The 19,704-nt window shown below is 34.3% G+C and overlaps 1 protein-coding gene across 3 annotated transcripts in view; it reads left to right on the top strand.

Moving 5' to 3' along the window:
* Positions 1 to 14,984, top strand: part of RO60 (Ro60, Y RNA binding protein) — a 32,257-nt gene extending 17,273 nt beyond the window's left edge. For all 3 annotated transcript variants that reach the window (XM_008974035.5, XM_024928275.4, XM_008974034.4), the window contains 5 exons: positions 124 to 261; positions 4,564 to 4,680; positions 5,386 to 5,499; positions 5,762 to 5,908; positions 7,783 to 14,984. In XM_008974035.5, coding sequence (XP_008972283.1) covers positions 124 to 261; positions 4,564 to 4,680; positions 5,386 to 5,499; positions 5,762 to 5,908; positions 7,783 to 7,935 — 669 coding nt within the window. In that variant the 3' untranslated portion in view covers positions 7,936 to 14,984. The remainder of the gene's footprint in view (positions 1 to 123; positions 262 to 4,563; positions 4,681 to 5,385; positions 5,500 to 5,761; positions 5,909 to 7,782) is intronic.
* The last annotated feature ends 4,720 nt before the right edge of the window (positions 14,985 to 19,704 follow it).

The raw sequence follows: 19,704 nt of genomic DNA, 5'->3' as shown, positions 1-19,704 counted from the left end.
AATACATTTTCATTTTTCTCTTTTCTATATGAAATGTAGTTATTAGCTACAATAACACAAAAATCTAAGGAGTATACATAATCACTGTTTTTTGCTAAAATTTTCCTTATACTTTGTTTCTAGGCTCGTATACATCCATTTCATATTTTGATCGCATTAGAAACTTACAAGACAGGTCATGGTCTCAGAGGGAAACTGAAGTGGCGCCCTGATGAAGAAATTTTGAAAGCATTGGATGCTGCTTTTTATAAAACATTTAAGGTAGTGATATGATTTTTGTTTTAAAACAAATGACTCAAGACTTAATATCTTTTGTAATAATACATTTTAAACGTAGTATTAATAGTTTAATCATTTAATTAGGTATTCATTTGTTTTTCTTTAGTTCATATGTGGTGGGTATATAATTAATATCGTGTAAGTTTAAAAGTAAAGTATTTATCTTTACCTTTGGGTAGCAACTAATTATTCTAAGATCATTTTGGTAACTTTTAAGTTACTAACTGTATTAGTTTGTTCTCACAGTGCTATAAAGAAATACCTGAGACTGAGTAGTTTATAAAGAAGAGAGGTTTAATCGGCACATGGTTCCACAGGTTGTAGAGGAAGCACAGTGGCTACTGCCCTGCTTCTGAGGATGCCTTGGGAAACTTACAATCATGGCAGAAGGGGAAGCAAACACGTCCTTCTTCACATGGCGGCAGGAAGAAGTGATGAGCATAAGGGGGGAAGCTCCTTATAAAACCATCAGATCTCGTGAGAACTCATTCACTATCACAAGAACAGTATAGGGGAAATCGCCCCCATGATTCAATTATCTCTACCTGGTCCCACCCTTGAACATGTGGGGATTATGGGAACTACAATTCAAGATGAGATTTGGGTGGGGACACAGCCAAACCATATCAACAATCGTGGCAGAAGGGGGGATATGGTGCTAAACTATTAGAAACTGCCCCCATGATCCAGTCACCTCCCACAAGGTCCCACCTTCAACATTGGGGATTACAGTGAACATAAGACTGGTGTGGAGACACAAATCCAACCCATATCACTAACTTTAGAAATTTGCATTCCTATCAGGTCCTTTGACTTGGTCCTCTGTTTTCCCCATTAATTGGTAGATAGATCTCATCAGTCTTGATAAAAAATGAGTTTTTTAGTAATGGAAATCTCACATCAAAGACACAAGCTAAAACATCTTGCTATATAACAAAATACTAGCAACCAAAGTCAGCAGCAAAATAAAAGGATTACATACCATAACCAAGTGATATTCATCCCTGGCATACAAAGATAGTACAACATATGACAACCAATCAATGTAATACATCACATTAGTAGAATGAAGTGACAAAAACCACATAATCATCTTACTGATGCAGAAAAAGCATTTCACAAATTTCAGCATTCCTTCATGATGAAAAATAAAACCACTAAACCTGAAATGAACTTCCTCAACATGATAAAGGCCAGAGATTTAAAAAACAAAGATGTTTAAACCCCATAGCTAATGTCATAATGGTGAGTGATTGTAAGATTTTCCCCTAAAATCAAGAAAAAGACAAGGATGCCCAATTTTTCCACTTTAATTCCACATAGTATTGGAAGTTCTAGTAATAAGGCAAGAAAATGAAATAATGAAAGACATTGCAATTGGAAAGAAAGAAGTAAAATTATCCTCAGATGCCATGATCTTGTATTTAGAAAACCCTAAAGTTAACAAATGAATTCAGCAAAGTTACAGGGTATAAAACCAACACATAAAAATCAGTTGTATTTCTATATACTAGCAATGAACAATCCAAAAAAAGAAATTAAGAAAACATTTCCATTTACAATATCATCAAAAAATAAAAGACAGGAGTAAATTTAAGAAGCTGTAAGACTTATACACTGAGAACTACAAAACATTGCTAAAAGAAATTAAGTCATGAATAAATAGAAACACATCTGTGTTTACAGATTGGAAGACTTAATATTGTTAAGATGACAATAGTACCCAAAGCAGCCAATCTACAGATTGAATGCAATCCCTTTCAAAATCCCAATGGCATGTTTTACAGAAATAGAAAAACCCATTCTAAAATTCCTAAGAAATTTCAAGTGACCCCAAATAGCCAAAACAATCTTTAAAAAAAGAACAAACCTGGAGGACTCTTCAGTAACTCTTTCAGTTACTACAAAGCTGCAGTAATCAAAACAGTGTGGCACTGGCAAAAGAATAAACATATAGACCAATGAAATAGAGAGTCCAGAGATGAAACCTTGCATATATGTTCAGTTGACTTTTTTTTTTTTTTTTTTTTCGAGACAGTCTCACTGTGCCACCCAGTTTGGAGTGCAGTGGTGCAATATCAGCTCACTGCAACCTCCGCCTCCTGGGTTCAAGTGATTCTTATGCCTCAGCCTCCCAAGTAGCTGGGATTACAGGCATGCGCCACCACACTCAGCTAATTTATTCCATTTTTAGTAGGGACAGGGTTTCACTGTCTTGGCCAGTCTCTTCTTGAACTCCTTGCCTCAAGTGATCCGCCCACCTTGGCCTCCCAAAGTGCTGGGATTACAGGCGTGAACCACTGCACCTGGATGTCCGTTGACTTTTGATAAGGGTGCCAAGATATTCACTGGGGAAAGGACAATCTTCAACAAATGGTATTGGGAAAACTGCATATCCACATACAAAAGAATGAAGTTGGACCATTATCTTATACCAAATACAAGAATTAGTTCAAAGTGGATCAGTGACTAAATTTAAGAGCTAAAACTAGAAAACACCAAAAACACAGGCAGCAAAAGAAAAAATAAATTGAACTTCATCAAACTTAAACATTTTGTATATTAAAGGATACTATCAAGACAGTTAAAAGATAATCTACACAATGGGAGAAAATATTTGCAGACCATATGTCCAATAAGGGCCTAATATCCAGAATACTGAAAACTACAAATTCAGCAAAAGTACAAACCCAATTTAAAAATGGGCAAAGTACTTGAATAGACATTTTTCTAATGATATACAAATGAGTAATAAAAACATGAAAAGGGCCAGGTGCAGTGGCTCACGCCTGTAATCCCAGCACTTTGGGAGGCCGATATGGGTTGATCACCTGAGGTCAGGAGTTCGAGACCAGCCTGGCCAACATGGTGATACCCCGTCTCTAAAAAAAAAAAAAAAATTAGCTGAGTGTGGTGGCGGGCGCCTGTAATCCCAGCTACTCATGAGGTTGAGGCAGGAGAATCTCTTGAACCCAGGAGGTGGAGGTTACAGTGAGCTGAGATTGTGCCATTGCACTCCACCCTGGGCAACAAGAGTGAAACTCCGTCTCAAAAAACAAAAAAAAAACCATGAAAAATACTCAACATCATTAATAATCAGAGAAATGCAAATGAGGATGACAGTTTAATAACTACTTCACATCTAGTTGGATAGCTAATATCAAAAAAGCAGAAAACAAGAGTTGGGGAAGATGTGGAGAAATTGGAACCCTAGTGTATTTCTGGTGGGAATGTAAAATGGTAAAATGGTGTAGCCCCTGTGGAAAACAATTTGGCAGTTCTCAAAAGGTTAAACGTAGAATTACCATACCATCCAGCAATTCCATTTCTAGGTATATACCCAAAAGAATTGAAAAGAGGTATTCAAACAGATATTTGTATACCAGTAGTCACAGTAGCATTATTCACAATAGCCAAGAGTTAAATGTATTCTTGTCTTTTATTTTTGATGCTATTGTGAACAAATGTTTTCTTAGTTTTCTTTTTTGAATTGTTCATTGCTAGTATATAGAAATACAACTGATTTTGATGAACAACCCAAATGTTCATCAGCAGATGGATAAGCAAAATGTGGTATATATAATGGAATATTTTTCAGCCTTAGAAAAGAATTAAATTTGATACATGCTACACCATGGATAAATCTCGAAAAGATTATACTAAGTAAAATAAGCCAGACAAACAAGGACAAGTATTGTATGATTCCATTATATGAGATATCTACAGCAGGAAAATTTATAGAGACAGAAAGTGGAATAGAAGTTGCCAGGGGCTAGGGAGAGACATGACAATGGGGAGTTAGTACCTAATTGGTACAAGTTCTATTTGGGATGATGAAAAAGTTCTTGAAATAGATAGAGGTGATAGTTACACAACATTGCGAATGTACTTAATGCCACCAAATTGTACATCTAAAAATGGTTAAAAAGGTCAAATTTATGTTATATTTTACCACAATAAAAATTTCCTACTAAAAATTCTCATTTTACTTCAATGAGGAAAGATTTTAAAAATAGGATGGTAACTTATTTAACTAAAATTATTGAATAGGTTATTTCCTTTGTTTTACCTGTAAAAGCTAAGTATTTTTATTATTATTTTTTTAATTTTCAGTCATAGCTGCTATGCCAGATGAGCATTTTTAAATAGTTGTCAATTGGTATATCAAAAATCTGAAGGCCTTTTATCAGTCTTTTTAATGTAAGATAAGTAAATATGATTTAGAAATTTAGTCTACTTATAATTTCTGTTATACTTTTAATGATTGTTTTGTTTTCTCTGTAGACAGTTGAACCAACTGGAAAACGTTTCTTACTAGCTGTTGATGTCAGTGCTTCTATGAACCAAAGAGTTTTGGGTAGTATACTCAACGCTAGTACAGTTGCTGCAGCAATGTGCATGGTGAGAACACCTAAGACAATTTTGCCATTCTAAAAACGTGTTTACTGTAGAGCAAAACTATAAGATTAATAATGATTAAGAATTATGTTTTCACTTTTTTCTGTCATTTCAGCTTGTCACATTTTTAATTTTATATTTAAAGATAATTGTGTAAAGCCAGAGTGTTAAGTGTGTTGAAAAAGTATGTCTAAAGAACAAGCAGAATAGAAATTTTAATTTTTACAACAAAAGATTAAATATTAATGGATTCTTTAGGAAGTAGATAATGCTTAGATAAAATGAAAAAAAGACAAGTTTTTTAAAAATTTATTTTGAAAATAATGCTTAAATTATTTAACGATTTGAAGCTTAAAAGATCTGGGAACTAATAGGAGTGTCTAGAGACTTTAGTTCTATCCTGTCAGTGAATAACAAACAGATGAATAGTAGGCAAACTTTTTAGCTTCTTTACTGGGGCTTTATTTCTTATCTAATAAAATGAGAAGAATATTTACTGTATTTGCTTCAAAGGATAGTCATGACAGCCAGTTTTTTTGTGAAAGTACTTTGAAAGCTGTACTACTGTTAATGTATAGTTCTAAAACACACTAATAAAAAGTTAAGAAATAAACATCAGTGTTTCTTTTAAACATGAAGTTGGATAAAATTCAAAATATTGTATTTCCCCTCAAATTTGCTGAAAATTACTGCCATTGAATTTTTCAGGTTGTCACACGAACAGAAAAAGATTCTTATGTAGTTGCTTTTTCCGATGAAATGGTACCATGTCCAGTGACTACAGATATGACCTTACAACAGGTTTTAATGGCTATGAGTCAGGTAAGAAACTGTGTTTTTTAAGTTTACTTAGTTAAGTTTACATAACGTGTAGAATGATTTTATATTGATGTCATGTATGGTATTAATCTGTGAGAACAAAATTTTTTTTGTCTTAATTTTTGCATGACAAGTACAAAACCGAAAATATATATGCAGGCTTTGGGAAGGCTGTATATATTGGTGCTAAACAAAATGATACTGTAAAAACTAGTATTTTTAAGGATTTATTTACTTATTTATTCATGCTTTTGTTCCGAATTAGATCCCAGCAGGTGGAACTGATTGCTCTCTTCCAATGATCTGGGCTCAGAAGACAAACACACCTGCTGATGTCTTCATTGTATTCACTGATAATGAGACCTTTGCTGGAGGTGTCCATCCTGCTATTGCTCTGAGGGAGTATCGAAAGGTAAAACAAATTCTAATACGGTTCCTCACCCAAATAATATTATTTTAATACTTGATTTTTTTTTTTTTTTTTGGAGATAGGACCTCATTCTGTTGCCCGGGCTGGAGTGCAGTGGCTCAGTCATAGCTCACTGCAACCTCAACCCCCCAGGCTTAAGTGATTCTCCCACCACAGCCTCCCAAGTAGCTGGAACTACAGGAGCGTGCCACCACGCCCACCTAATTTTTTGTAGGAATGGGGTTTCACCATGTTGCCCAGGCTGGTCTCAAACTCCTAGGCTCAAGCGATTCTCCAGCCTTGGCTTCCCAGCATGCTGGGATTACAGCCACCACACCTGGCCATTCTTGATTCTTATTCACTTATGTTTTTCAAAAAATGTTACTACAAGTAGTTCTGTATCTTGTATAGGAGCCAGTGTCCGTTATAGACTCAGCAGTACTTAAAATAAGAAAAAGTATTGGTTATACACATATAATTTATTTTAACCAGTTTCCATTGCTAAACATTACTAAGAATATCCTTTGCAAACAGTATTTTTGGTAATAATCAGAATATTTGTTTTACCTTAGCTGTAAGTTTTTTTTAATAATTCAGTGCGCTCCTTGAAAAATTGAAAGTATTAGTGAGTTTTGCAAAAGGATTACATAAAATTAAAGCTATAATCTATGCTCTATATTTTATGGACATATCTGTGTTCTAATCAGTATCCTCCAGTTGAGCTTTCTGAAATGACATAAATCTTCACTCTCCAATGTGGGTTGCCACTAATCACATGGGACTTCTGAGCACTTAAAATATGGCTAGTGTGACTAGAAGTAGAAATAGAACTTGTTGATGAAGAGTAGTGGTTCTCAAAGTGTGGTTTCCCTACCAGCAGTCTTAGCCTCACCTGTGACCTTATTAGAAATGCAAATTCCTGAAGCCCATCAGAGACCTGCTGAATCAGAAACTCTGACGTTGGGACTGTGTTTTAACAAGCCCTTCAGAGGATTTCTGATGCAGGCTTAAGTTTGAAAGCTGCAGGTAAGGGAATAGTTTTGTTTTGTTTTGTTTTGTTTTGTTTTGTTTTTTTAAGAAGTGGGGTCTCCATCACTGGAGTGCAATGGTGCTATCATAGCTTACTGTAACTTGAAATTCTGGCCTCCCAAAGCACTGAGATTACAGCCATGAGGCACTGCCCAACCAGGATAGAATGTAAAGACTGTTTGGTTGTGAGTCCCGAGTCTTTCTCTTACTCTGTGTGGACCTGAGCAAATTATTTAACTGATCTACATCATAGTAAGTTACTTACCTCTTAGAGTTGTTTTAACAGTTACGGTAGATGTATTATTTAAACAGTGCATTGTAGTTTCTCACGTGTATACATTCAGTGATTGTTGGTTTTTCTCAAAAAATCAATTATTTTAATCTTACATGTAGCTGTAGAGGACAAGTTCTTACATGGAACATGTGTATATCGCACATATCAAAGTCATCAGCCAAAAGTTGATCATCCCAGAGATATGTCCTTATATATACTCATACACACTGCCCCAGCATTTGATATGTTGATAAAAATATCTGGCACCCTTAATAACCTGACAGGTTTCATAAGTACAAAGTGCCTAGGCTGCTCAATAATGTACACTGCAGCCCATAGAACAAGTAAAGTAATTGAAGAGAGAAGTAGAAATTTCAGGCAGATTCTTATACAATTTCATTGTCCATTCTTCTAAAACTCCCATATTCTAGCCTTAAAAGATTGACCCCCGCAAAAAAATGACTTTGTATTTAAAAAGCTCTGGTAGAGAAATGTTAAAGTGTTTTAATTTTGGAGGTATTTTGCATTTCCTTACATTTATGTTTTTAACATGTATTTTGGTCTTTTTCTACAGAGAATGGATATTCCAGCTAAATTGATTGTTTGTGGAATGACATCAAATGGTTTTACCATTGCAGACCCAGATGATAGAGGCATGTTGGATATGTGCGGCTTTGATACTGGAGCTCTGGATGTAATTCGAAATTTCACATTAGATATGATTTAACCATAAGCAGCAGCACGATCCAGAGATCCATTGCCATCAGTGATCTCACTAAAAATATACAGCTACTTCCCAGCTAATCTCCACCCAATGAATGATGATGGTATAGTATGTGCATAATGGAAAGTTACCTTACTGAAAAAAAAAAAAAGAAGGAAAAATAAGATGGGCCCAAAGGTCTATCTACTAAACTAGCTCTTGGGGAAATAGCTTCAGGATACTGTAGTTTCCTCTATCTAATAGAGAACTTTTTGTTAACAGACACTGTAAAATAGTTTTGCTTTGTTGAATAATACATGTGTACCTAAAAGAGGTAAGAGCAAAAAGTGTAATTCCACATCATGTTACTTGAGAAGTGCTTAACGTTTTCTTAAATGTTTTCATTGGGAAAGGACAGCTTTGATAATGTCCAAATACTCTGAAATGCACTAGACCATATAACTGTGATGAAATATGAAACTCATCTGTAAACTTTTATACCAAGGGGGTAAAAAAAAAAAAAACTAAGGCATTTGATTAAATTATGAATGAGTTTTACAAATTCCTTTCAGAGTTTTACTAAGATCACACAAATAACAGCTTTCTTATTCAGTGAAAAAGATATTTTATTTCTGATGTTTTATTTGCACTTGTGGAATATGTTACCATTAATCAGAAACATCATGGCAACCCCTAAGAATAGACTAAGTTTGTGTTGGCTGAGGGATTCTATTTGGTTTGCTTTTTTTTTTTTTTTGCTTTGTTATATTTTATTGCTACAAGGGGTGTGACTTGATAATGATTTCCTCTGAATTATAATAACATAGCCAGATGTAGTCTCACACTTTTTTTCATACTCTTAAGTGAAAATAATATAAAATGTTTCAAGCGCTTAACTCCCCCTCATTCACAAAGTATAACAATTAAAATCTCAACTAACCAGTTTAGCTTTTTCCTTACTTTTAAAATAAAATTTTTTACTTTTAACTATTTTTTTAGTCAATATTTTTAAAAGTATACATGTCAATGGCCTCTTTGTCCATTTTTCATTTTGTGGCAAAATATTCTTCTTTGATAGTGTAAACAAATAATAAAGCAATCTAGGTCCTTTAGGTTTGAAAGGCAATTTTTGAGTAGCATATTACCAGCTAGCCAGTCACTAGGAATTTTTTTCAGTATTATTTGTATGTATTAAACTTTTCATTACACTAAAGTGCATTATTTTATTGAGCAAGTATCCTTCATTGTGAGGCTTAACATTAAAGCAATCTGTTGAAATGCCATTATCTTTGCTCATAATTTTATTATGGCCGTCTAAGGTAGCTTACACATAAAACCTGTTTGCGTATCTGTTGTTCTCTAAATATTAATTGAAGATTTACTGAGGGTTTGTAAGGTCCTTCTCGCTGTTATGTGAAAAGTCAAACTGTAGTTAATGTAAATTATAGCCTTTTAGGTGCTTGGGGGTTAGAGGGTTTATGTTTTTTGGGAAAGGGGGACTTTAGTAGTCTGAGGATTTCTGTACATATTTTCTTCTGTTTTATGTGAAATTTGGGCTCTGGGAATAAGAAAATATTTCTTTCAAATTTATTTGACATATTAATGCTGGTTTTGATATGTACCCATTCCTTCAAGGCAACTGGTATCAGTTTTTAAGTGTGATTTACCTGAGATATTTTTGTTCAGCAAAGCTCATAGCACCCTCACCCCCACTCCAGACATGCATTGCTTCTGATGTTGTTCACGTTTTTAACCCTGTCAAGCATTGAACTGAATATATTAGCTACTTTTGACACATTAAAATATTACGTTCAGATTGAATTTAAAGTTTAAAGAAACTAATAGAATTATGTAATAGTTATTGAATTAAGTAAACCCAAGATCTTAAAAATTATAACATGATCATTTTATTCCTAATAGAAATGTTAAATAGAATATAGTACAAAAGTGCATTACCTTCAGTTGTGTACTATTTCCATAATACTTTTAGACAAATATATCTATAAGTTGATATTAAATCCATCAAGGATACAAGATTGGATGGATATGACCTTTCTGAAGTATTTAGGTAGATCTAATTAAATGGACTAGGGTAACATTTAAGAAAGAAAGGATAAGTAGGAGAAGCTACCACAGAAGGTAACTTTTCAAATCATGGCATATTCGAGCTGGAAGAAACCTTAGAAACCTAAAAGCTAATTTTTTAACTTTTTGTTAGAGAGCTGAGGTCCAAGACAGAGTGTGATTTTAAAGTACTATAACCTAGAAATCTTGGTCTCTTCATTCCTGTGCCAGAATTTATTTCCCCACAACATGGGAATACATGGTCTCAGAAGAGTAGAGGATAAAATAAAATTATTTAAGACTTTTACCTTATTGAGTTATTAGGAAATAATGTATATACGATTGCTTTAGGAGTAGAAAAATAGAATGGGAACATGTATAATCTTGTAATTCATAGGAATCCTCAAGCACAATTAACCTGTGTTGCTAATATCTACATATATAGAGAAAAAACAAAAACTTTACCTCATTATGAATAAAATGTACTGAAGTGATAAACAAGTTTTTTATTTCCTGAGTTACTTTTAGGATTACTGTTAAATTAATATTTGGGAAAATACTGGTTTTAAAAACAATCCTGCAAGAATAAACAAACTTTATTTCCTAGGTAATATGTAAATAGTTCCAGGATATAGTTGTAATTAGTAAAACAAAAACTAATCTTATAATCCCACCCTTTATTAGTTGAAAGTTCTTGGAAATTCCATTTATTAATACTTATATTATTTAGTAATCTATTTTATGAGAGTGTTAATGAGGCAGGATGCTAGTGAATGGAATTTAGTGTTACCCTTTGACACCTCCTTTGCTTTATCTAACTTACTGTGTGACTGTAGACAACCAGTTTAACCTAAGTGATTTGATTATTTTTATCCTTAAAAAGTAACATATCTGTGCTTGGATCATAGAAGAATCAGTGATTTAATATTTGTATAAAAATTGAAACTGGGAAGAGGGCTTGCAATACAAGTTAGAATTCTTTTTTTTTTTTTTTTCGGTTAAAAACATTCTTGTTAATAAGATATGTATTTCAAAAGATAAAATGTTTTAGAAAAATAGCTCACTCAATAGGCCTAACAGTGTTTTACAACATTCCTGTTCAGAGTAGAAAAATTTAGAAGAAAAATTTTCACAGCTAAAGTATTACCCAAAAAGTCACTATTCTCTACTGAAGAGGGAGAAAAAATATACTCCAACTCTAAGATCTTGGACAGACCTAGAAAAACAAGCTTATACTCTGAGGAAATGCTGTTAACAAACTTTTTTTTTTTGAGACAGGCTATCCCTCTGTCACCCAGGCTGGAGTGGCATGATCACGGCTCACTGCAGCCTTGACCTCCCAAGTTCAAGTGATCGTCCCAAGTAGCCAGGAACACTGGTGTGCACTGCACTACCATGCCTGCCTTTTTTTTTTTTTTTAGAGACAACGTCTCACTATGTTGCCCAGGCTGGTGTCAAACTCCTGGGCTCAAGGGATCTTCCTGCCTTGGCCTCCCGAAGTGCTGGAATTAGAGGCATGAGCCACTGCACCCAGCCAGCAAACATTCTCTAAATCTTTTAAAGTAACCAGTAAATCTACAAATAGTAAAGTACTATTTTCATCAGGGATTTTTTTTTCTTATTTTCTAGATTTTACAGAAACAATGTGAAATTATTTTGGAAAGATAAGGTAGGATTCTTGAATAAATCTGAAGGTCTCACAATTAAGTGAGAAACACCTTTAAAAGCATAGTAAAGCTACACCTAAATAACTAAAGGCTAAATCATTGTAATGTTTTGTTGGACTTACTTTAACTTGACCTATTGTAGCCACAAATAACAAATTTCTTGGTAACTGATGCTATTACAGTAGGTAATCAAAAATGAAAAATTCTAGCCTTATATACTGCAGGTTTGGGGTGATTGTTAAGGCACTATCCCCTCTGGAGAAATGTCATATGGCATCAGTGTAAACATGCACAAGAAAGAATTTGTAAAAAAAAAAAAAAAATGACAGGTTAATCAATGAAATTAGTTGTATTTACTGTTTGGATTTTATTTAGTGTTTCCTTGATGTCTGTTTCCTCATCTCTTATTTGTTGGAAGATTACTTTTCTACCTCTTTTTTTTCTTTTAAAATTCCTTTCTTACATTTCTGTTCTTTCTTTTTCTAGTCCTTCTCTATCTGGATAATAAAATGAATGACAGGAAAGTCACCCACATAGAGGTTTGGGATGAACCTTTTGCAGATTGCTTTTTGTTTCATACAAGTATAAGATCATATTTTCTTTTTCAACTTAGTAATAGGCAGGCTTCTTGGAACAATAAGTAGATTGATACACTCTCTCCCCAAATCAAATTATATTGTGTATCTTTTATATTAGATGTTTGCAGAAATTCTGTGGCCTTCAAGATCAGTTATTCAGCCTTTGTAATTATGTTATCTAGCTATGTTGAAAAGATAAGTGCTTACTATATAAGCACTCTTAGAAAAATAATTAACTGATTACTCTTTCAGAAAATAGCAGGTGTCTCAATGCTTTTATTTCCATAATTATAAAGACCATTGTCAAAATCTTTGGTTTACTAAATATTTCACTGAGCATATATAGAGATACGTTGCTTGTGGCATAAAAAGTCTTGTAGATAACTTACTCACATTTGGCTTTTTTTTAATTGGTGCATTTTTTTATTTGCTTTTTTGAAAATTATGAAGTTAAAATTTAATTCTAAGGTAGTATTTTTCATGTATAAAACTAATAATGTAGTTAAGCATACTGTTTGAATAAAATTATAATAAATGGCACAATTCCTTAAACCCTGAAAATACCAAGTTATATTGGAAAATAGTGGAAAGAAACAAACTAGTGGAGAACATCTTAGAAAATTCTATTGTGGAAATTACGATGATTATTTTCAGTGAGAATGAATTTATGTATACAACAAAAATATACAAAAGCTAACCTTCTCATCCTAAAAAGATTTTTCCCTTTGCTTCTGTTTTATTTAGCCCTGCCATGCACCACATTAATTTTATGAACATAAATGATATTTAACTTTTCTTTTTTTTTTTTTTTGAGACAGAGTCTCACTCCGTCACCAGGCTGGAGTGCGGTGGCGCGATCTCAGCTCACTGCAACCTCCATTTCCCAGGTTCAAGCAATTCTCCTGCCTCAGCCTCCCAAGTAGCTGGGATTACAGGCACGCGCCACCACGCCCACCTAATTTTTGTATTTTTAGTAGAGACGGGGTTTCACCATGTTGGTCAGGCTGGCCTCGATCTCGTGACCTCGTGATCTGTCCGCCTCGGCCTTCCAAAGTGCTAGGATTACAGGCTTGAGCCACCGCACCCGGCCAACTTTTCATCTTAAGTTGTTTAAATTTATGCACTTTTAGATATCAGAATATATGCTTGAACAAAGGAAATAGTAAATTAGCTATATGTCTGCTGGTTTCACTTCGATGTGGATATGGATATGTGGATAAAGACAGTAAATGAAATTAAAACCTTGCTGTTTTAAATATCATTACCAGATATAATTGATGGAATATTATATCAACAAACATATTGAAACTTGGCTTTATTTGTAACGTAAACTATATATAATCCATAGGTAGCCAAATTAGATTTAAAATATACAATTAATGAATAGTACTCAAAGTGTTTTTGTTGCACTGTTACTCTGAATATGGACTCTCTATATCTGGTATGGCATGACTGGGCATAACTTCTGTAATGTATTTCAGTTATATGTTTTTCCTTTTATTGCCAGCTTCTGATAATGAAATTTTCCAAAGGGATGAGATATAAGAATCATCTTTTATAAAAACCAGTGGGGAGTGGGGTATTATAATCTAGTTCTAAACTGTCCATTTGCTTTATATAAAGGCTTTGATTTCAATAACTGACCATTTGATGAATATTTAAATTACACAGAATAATGTCTACATAGAATAAACTTAAGTATTCAAGAGCCTTAAAGTGAAAAAATGAACCTTTTGACTGCCTTAAAATATTACTTGCTCTGTAATTCAGGCATACTAGTTACTTTCCTTGGGGTCTGTTTAAATAATGCCTTAATAGTGTTCTAATGTTTCTGAAATACAGAACTCAAAGGGTCTTTTAGAGCTTTTAATTTTACATAGTGAATGGAAATTTAAGTATCACATTTTAAAACCTGATTGTACATTGGTAATTTAAACATCCAATAACAGGAAAATCTAGGTACAGTGATGTGTTATACCTACATGACTGTTAACATCAGTAATATTTTATGATAGTTTAAGGTTTTTTATTGTTTTCTATAACAAGCTATCCAACAGGTTGGACTTTGTAACATGATATCCAAGGACCAAGTTGCATATTTAACATCGAATGAAAATGTAGTTGTACAGTTCCAAAAATAATTAATTTTTTAAGGGAATTTTTCAAGACAAAAGGCAAATATTTTGTTTCAAACCTACAAGCAAATTCATTCCAAGAAGTGAATATAGTAGTAAAACATAAAGACTATTGCAATAAAAAGTTTCCAGGCCAGTGACTTGTTTAATTACATTCACATTTTTACATTCACTTTGCCTTTCAAAGCAGGAGTATTTTATAAAACTGAAATAAAACTTTAAATTGTCAAGCTGGTGCTTAAAGGTATGTAAAATCTGATTTAAGTTTATTTCATTTCCAAGGAAAGGACCCTGAAAGGAGGGGACAGGGAGCTTCCTAGGTCTGTTGATAAACTAACTGATGCTTTGTCAAGTCTTCCAAGTTTTCACTGTAAATAATACAACTAACAATGTAATTTTGCTGTTTTCTAATAGAGAATGAATGAATATATTAATGTATTACATTTGTTTCATGATAAAACAGTTTTCACCGATACTGTGAAATCCTTTCTCTCCTTTCTAGCCTTGCAAAATACCCTACTAAATAAATCATTTTAGACATGGAGTGCAGGTGGACACTGTGTGAACTGTTTTTGGTCAGTTATTGTAGAAATTGATAGATGTACCAAATAAACTCTATGCACATTAAATAAGTGTCTGTCTATCTCTTTCAAGAAATACAAATGTTAAGGTTATAATATGCCTTAAAAAATCTAAAGCCTTTAGTAATCTTGTATTTGAACAAGGTAAAATTTAAGTTTTGATAATTAACATTGACCTTTTAATGTATCTAGTTTTATGTAAGTAGTAAAAGTATATGAAGTTAAAGATTCTTTACCCCTGGAATTCAATTATAACAAATGATTAGATTTAATGAAAACAAATTCTTTAAAGTTTTAAAATAGGATTCTTTTGTGAAAAGATCTACTCAAAATTGCCTTTGGCAAAAGTTATCATCCAAACACAAAAAGTCAACTATGCAAATAAAAACACTGTTTCAGTGCCAATTTGCAGACATTTTTCTCTCAATTCCCATAAAAATTTTCTGAAAAGTTCTAAGATCTGAACTGTAGGTAACTGAAAGCAAGTTACATCAGAATATATTCACCAAAACTTCAAAACATTTGGTTGATTTTACAGCACTCATTTCAACACTTGTACGAGAAGGATCACAAATTATACATACTAGATTTAATAAATTTTAACAATATTAAACCTTATGAAGAAAACCTGACTTTAAAAGATGTTGTTCAAATGGTAATTTTTTATCAGTAAACAGTAAAATCCAGGTACAGAAAATCCCTTTTTTTCCTTCAACAGCTTTTCAATTACAGATATTTTGGCAATTAAAATGTATATTGATTATCTAATGATAAAGTGAAAAATGGCCTAGTTTTTTATATTAATGAACTCCAGTAAACAGCTCGTATTTCAGATCTTAAAATAAAGGGCCGGGCATTGTGGCTTACACCTGTAGTCATAGCACTTCAGGAGGCCAAAGCAGGAGGACTGCTTGAGCCTAGGAGTTCAAAACTGTAAAAAGTTGTAACTATGGGGATCTTGCTGGGCAACACAGTAAGACCCCCATATTTACAAAAAACTAAAAAGAATTAGTTGAGCATGGTGGCATGTGCCTGTAGCCCTAGCTATTCAGAAGGCTATGGTAGGAGGATCACTTCAGCCCAGGAGTGCAGTGGGCCATGATAGAGCCACCGTTCTCCATCCTGGGCTACAGAGGGAGACCCTGTCTCAAAAAAAAAAAAAAAAAAAAAGTAAATAAAAAATGTAAAAATAAGGACTGAGGAAAAAAATTACAAGTTTTTCTTAGTCACCATTCTCTTACTTTTATCCAGCTGTAAGGTATGGAAAGGGAGAAGAAATGGAAATCAATATCCAAGACAACATGAAACCCCAGAGGCTTCCCCTGCCCCCTAAATTCTTGGCTGGGTACAGGTAGGAATCTTGGAAAACCCTGATGCGTCCACAAGAAAACACACATACCTGAACCATTGTGATTAATGATAGCCATTATGTATTGTCTATTAAAAACCACTCTGAATGATTTACATGTATTATCTCCATTCCTCAAAAAGTAAATCCTAAAGGAAAGTACTATAACCTACATTTTATAAGAAACTTGAAGTTCTGGGAGGTTAAGTCACCTACCTAATGGTTACACCTTTAGTGATTTGAACGCTTGTCTGTCTTGACAAATCATCAGCTATGCTCTGAAAGTATATTATGAATTTTTTTAACTGAAGATTTGGTGGTGGTATGCTGTGGTCTCCTATCTAAATCTTTCTCCCTTAACCCCCAGCTTTGTAACCAGCCCCTTGCATACAGTTAAAACTAAAGCTGTTGGCATTCCACGACTGGCACTGTCAGTAAGGGAGCTGCTGGCTTCAGTGCTTCCCTATATCCTTGGATTCTGCTCCTGGTTTTGTTTTCCTCTTGGAGAGTCCCTATACTTTTTAAAACCTGCCTAGCCTTGCATTTTTAAAAATTTATTATTGTGTCCGATATTTTAAACGTTTTAGAGCGGCAAGCTTTTGTTATTGTTTTGGGGTTTTTTTCAAAGATATTTAATGTGCCATATGGCAAAAAGAGGTCAGATTTATTGTTATTTTCTTTCATTCCTTAGCGTTTAACAAATAGGAGATCTGCTTCCTTTTTGATGCAGTGCTAAACCCTCCAAAGTAAAAATCTTTTATTAGTCAATGAGTTTAATTCAGAAGACTAAGAGGCAGATATTAGAAGGGTTTATTTCTTCTATTTTAAATAAAGCCATAGTGAGAATCAGATATCATATTACCTTCAGTAGAGTTTTTGAGGCTTTTGATGATAAGGCTTCTCTCCCTAATGTTGAATTCTTTCAAGATCTGAACATAATCAAGAACGAACCACCACTCGCCTCTCAGCCTATGTCCTACCAGTCTAGGAAGCATGATAAAAGATGTTTCTTCACAGGCCAGGTGCAGTGGCTCATGCCTGTAATCCTAGCACTTTGGGAGGCCAAGGCAGGCGGATCGCCTGAGCTCAGGAGTTTGAGACCAGCCTGGCCAACATGGCGAAATCCTGGCTGTACTAAAAATACAAAAAATTAGCGAAGTGTGGTGGTGCTCGCCTGTAGTCCCAGCTACTCTCAGGAGGTTGAGGCTTGAGAATCGCTTGTACCCAGGAAGTGGAAGTTGCAGTGAGCTGAGATTGCACCATTGCCCCCCAGTCTGGGCAACAGAGCGAGACTGTTTCAAAAAAAAAATGCTAAAGGTAAAGATGTTTTTCACAGTCGAGTACTGGTCAGTGTTTCTATACCTTGAAGTAACTTGTCTCTACCCTTAATACCTAGTATGATGAACGATTATGACACAGTTTTACCTTTCTCAGGTAATAGACTTCAACTCTCTAACAAAATGTGTTTTCAGAATCCCCAAAAGCCTGAATCTAACAACGATTTTACAACATAGCAAGAACTTTCTTACAACATAATGCAAAATAAAGAACTAAAGACATTCTACTCTTTGTTCCATTCTAGTGTTATAACCTAAATTATCACATGGGAATGAAATTCTTGTCTAAATTCTTGATCAAGAGGTTTCCTAATGGCAGTTTAAATCCAAGTAAGAAGCATCATTAATGGCAAAAGGCCAAGGAAGCCACCAGCTGTATTCTTCAGGACTGTTCCAGATTCTCTGGTCCATCCTGACAAAAACCAGAAGCACTCTTGAAATCCATTTTTCCTCCACCTCTGATGAAGGGTTTTTTCTTCTCAGCATCTGGTAATCTGCCCCAAGTGACTCTGTGGGATCAACTAGGAAAATGCTTTGTATAGTAGGCACTTTAAAAATTCTCGTTGATAGGAAGCTGGAAAGACGATTTCATTAATGAAGTACTGAACGTCTTCAATCATTGTAAAGTAAGACTTCCTATAGGATAAATCTTGTTTGCTAAGTTTAGCTGAATTGAAATCAGTTTGAATAGTATTCCCAGTATTGAACAGTATTGAACACATTAAGTGTTCAAAGGCTCTTGGAAATTGAGTTAAATTGTGAGGTGGAGAGTTCTGCTTTCCAGAATTTTTATATATATATATATTTATATATATATAAATATATATATATATAAATTTAATACATATATATATGTATTAAAATACACATAAGGCCGGGCACGGTGGCTCACGCCTGTAATCCCAGCACTTTGGGAAGCCGAGGCAGGTGGATCATGAGGTCAGGAGTTTGAGACCAGTCTGGCCAAGATGGTGAAACCCCGTCTCTACTAAAAAATACAAAAATTAGCCAGGCGCGGTGGCGGGCACATGTGATCCCAGCTACTCAGGATGCTGAGGCAGGAGAATTGCTTGAACCCGGGAGGCGGAGTTTGCAGTGAGCCGAGATCGCGCCACTGCACTCTAGCCTGGGCGACAAAGCAAGACTCTGTCTCAAAATAAATAAATAAATAAAATACACATAAATTCTGGAAAGCAGAACTCTCCACCTCACAATCTAATTCAAGCACATTTAATATATAAAATTGTGTGTGTGTGTGTGTGTGTATATATATATGAAATGTACTCGAGTTAAATTGTGAGGTGGAGAGTGCTACTTTCCAAAAATATATATATATAAAACCTCAAAATTTATATATATATATATATAACCTCAAACTTCTGGGCTCAAGAGATCCTCCTGCCTCAGCCTCCTGAGTAGCTAGGACTCCAGGCATGTGCCATCACACCAGGCTAATTTTTATTTGTTGTAAATATGGGGGTCTTGCTATGTAGACCAAGCTGATCTCGAACACCTGAGCTAAGATGATCCTTGCGTCTTGGCCTCTCTACGTGCTAGAATCACAGGCGTGAGCCACCATCCCATGCCAACTAAAGTACATTTCTATACCGTTTCAAAAGTTCATCCTCATACAATGCCGAAATCTTCTCCTTTTAATTTCTGCCCATAGGTATAGTTTTAATGACAAATGAACTATTAAGTCATTAAATGAGTAATTTAGTTTCTCTAAGATAAATTTCATTCCATGCTAAAAATTTAATATACTTCTATTACTCTACAAGTACGAAGTGTGAAGGCTTTTCACAATATCGTATAAGATATTCCTGCCCAGTTCACAAGCGTATCAGCAAAAGCCTTAAATTTTAAAGAGCAATCACATATCAGTCCTTACCACTGAAAAACTATGTGAGATAAAGAGTTAACTCCTGAATAGGAAATAAAGAATTCCAAATGCTTACCTTCTAGCTCTTGGTTGTAAAATTCATATCTAAATTCCTAATAAAATACATTCTTATCTTGATACAACTCCAACCTTTCATTTTTTTAATACCATCCCTTTTTCTCAAGAATTGGCAAGTGGGAA

This window comes from Pan paniscus, chromosome 1 (assembly GCF_029289425.2).
Source record: "Pan paniscus chromosome 1, NHGRI_mPanPan1-v2.0_pri, whole genome shotgun sequence".
Taxonomy (NCBI): Eukaryota; Metazoa; Chordata; class Mammalia; order Primates; family Hominidae; genus Pan; species Pan paniscus.
The sequence above is the reverse complement of the archived record's forward strand: the minus strand, read 5'-3'. Positions and strand labels throughout refer to the sequence as shown.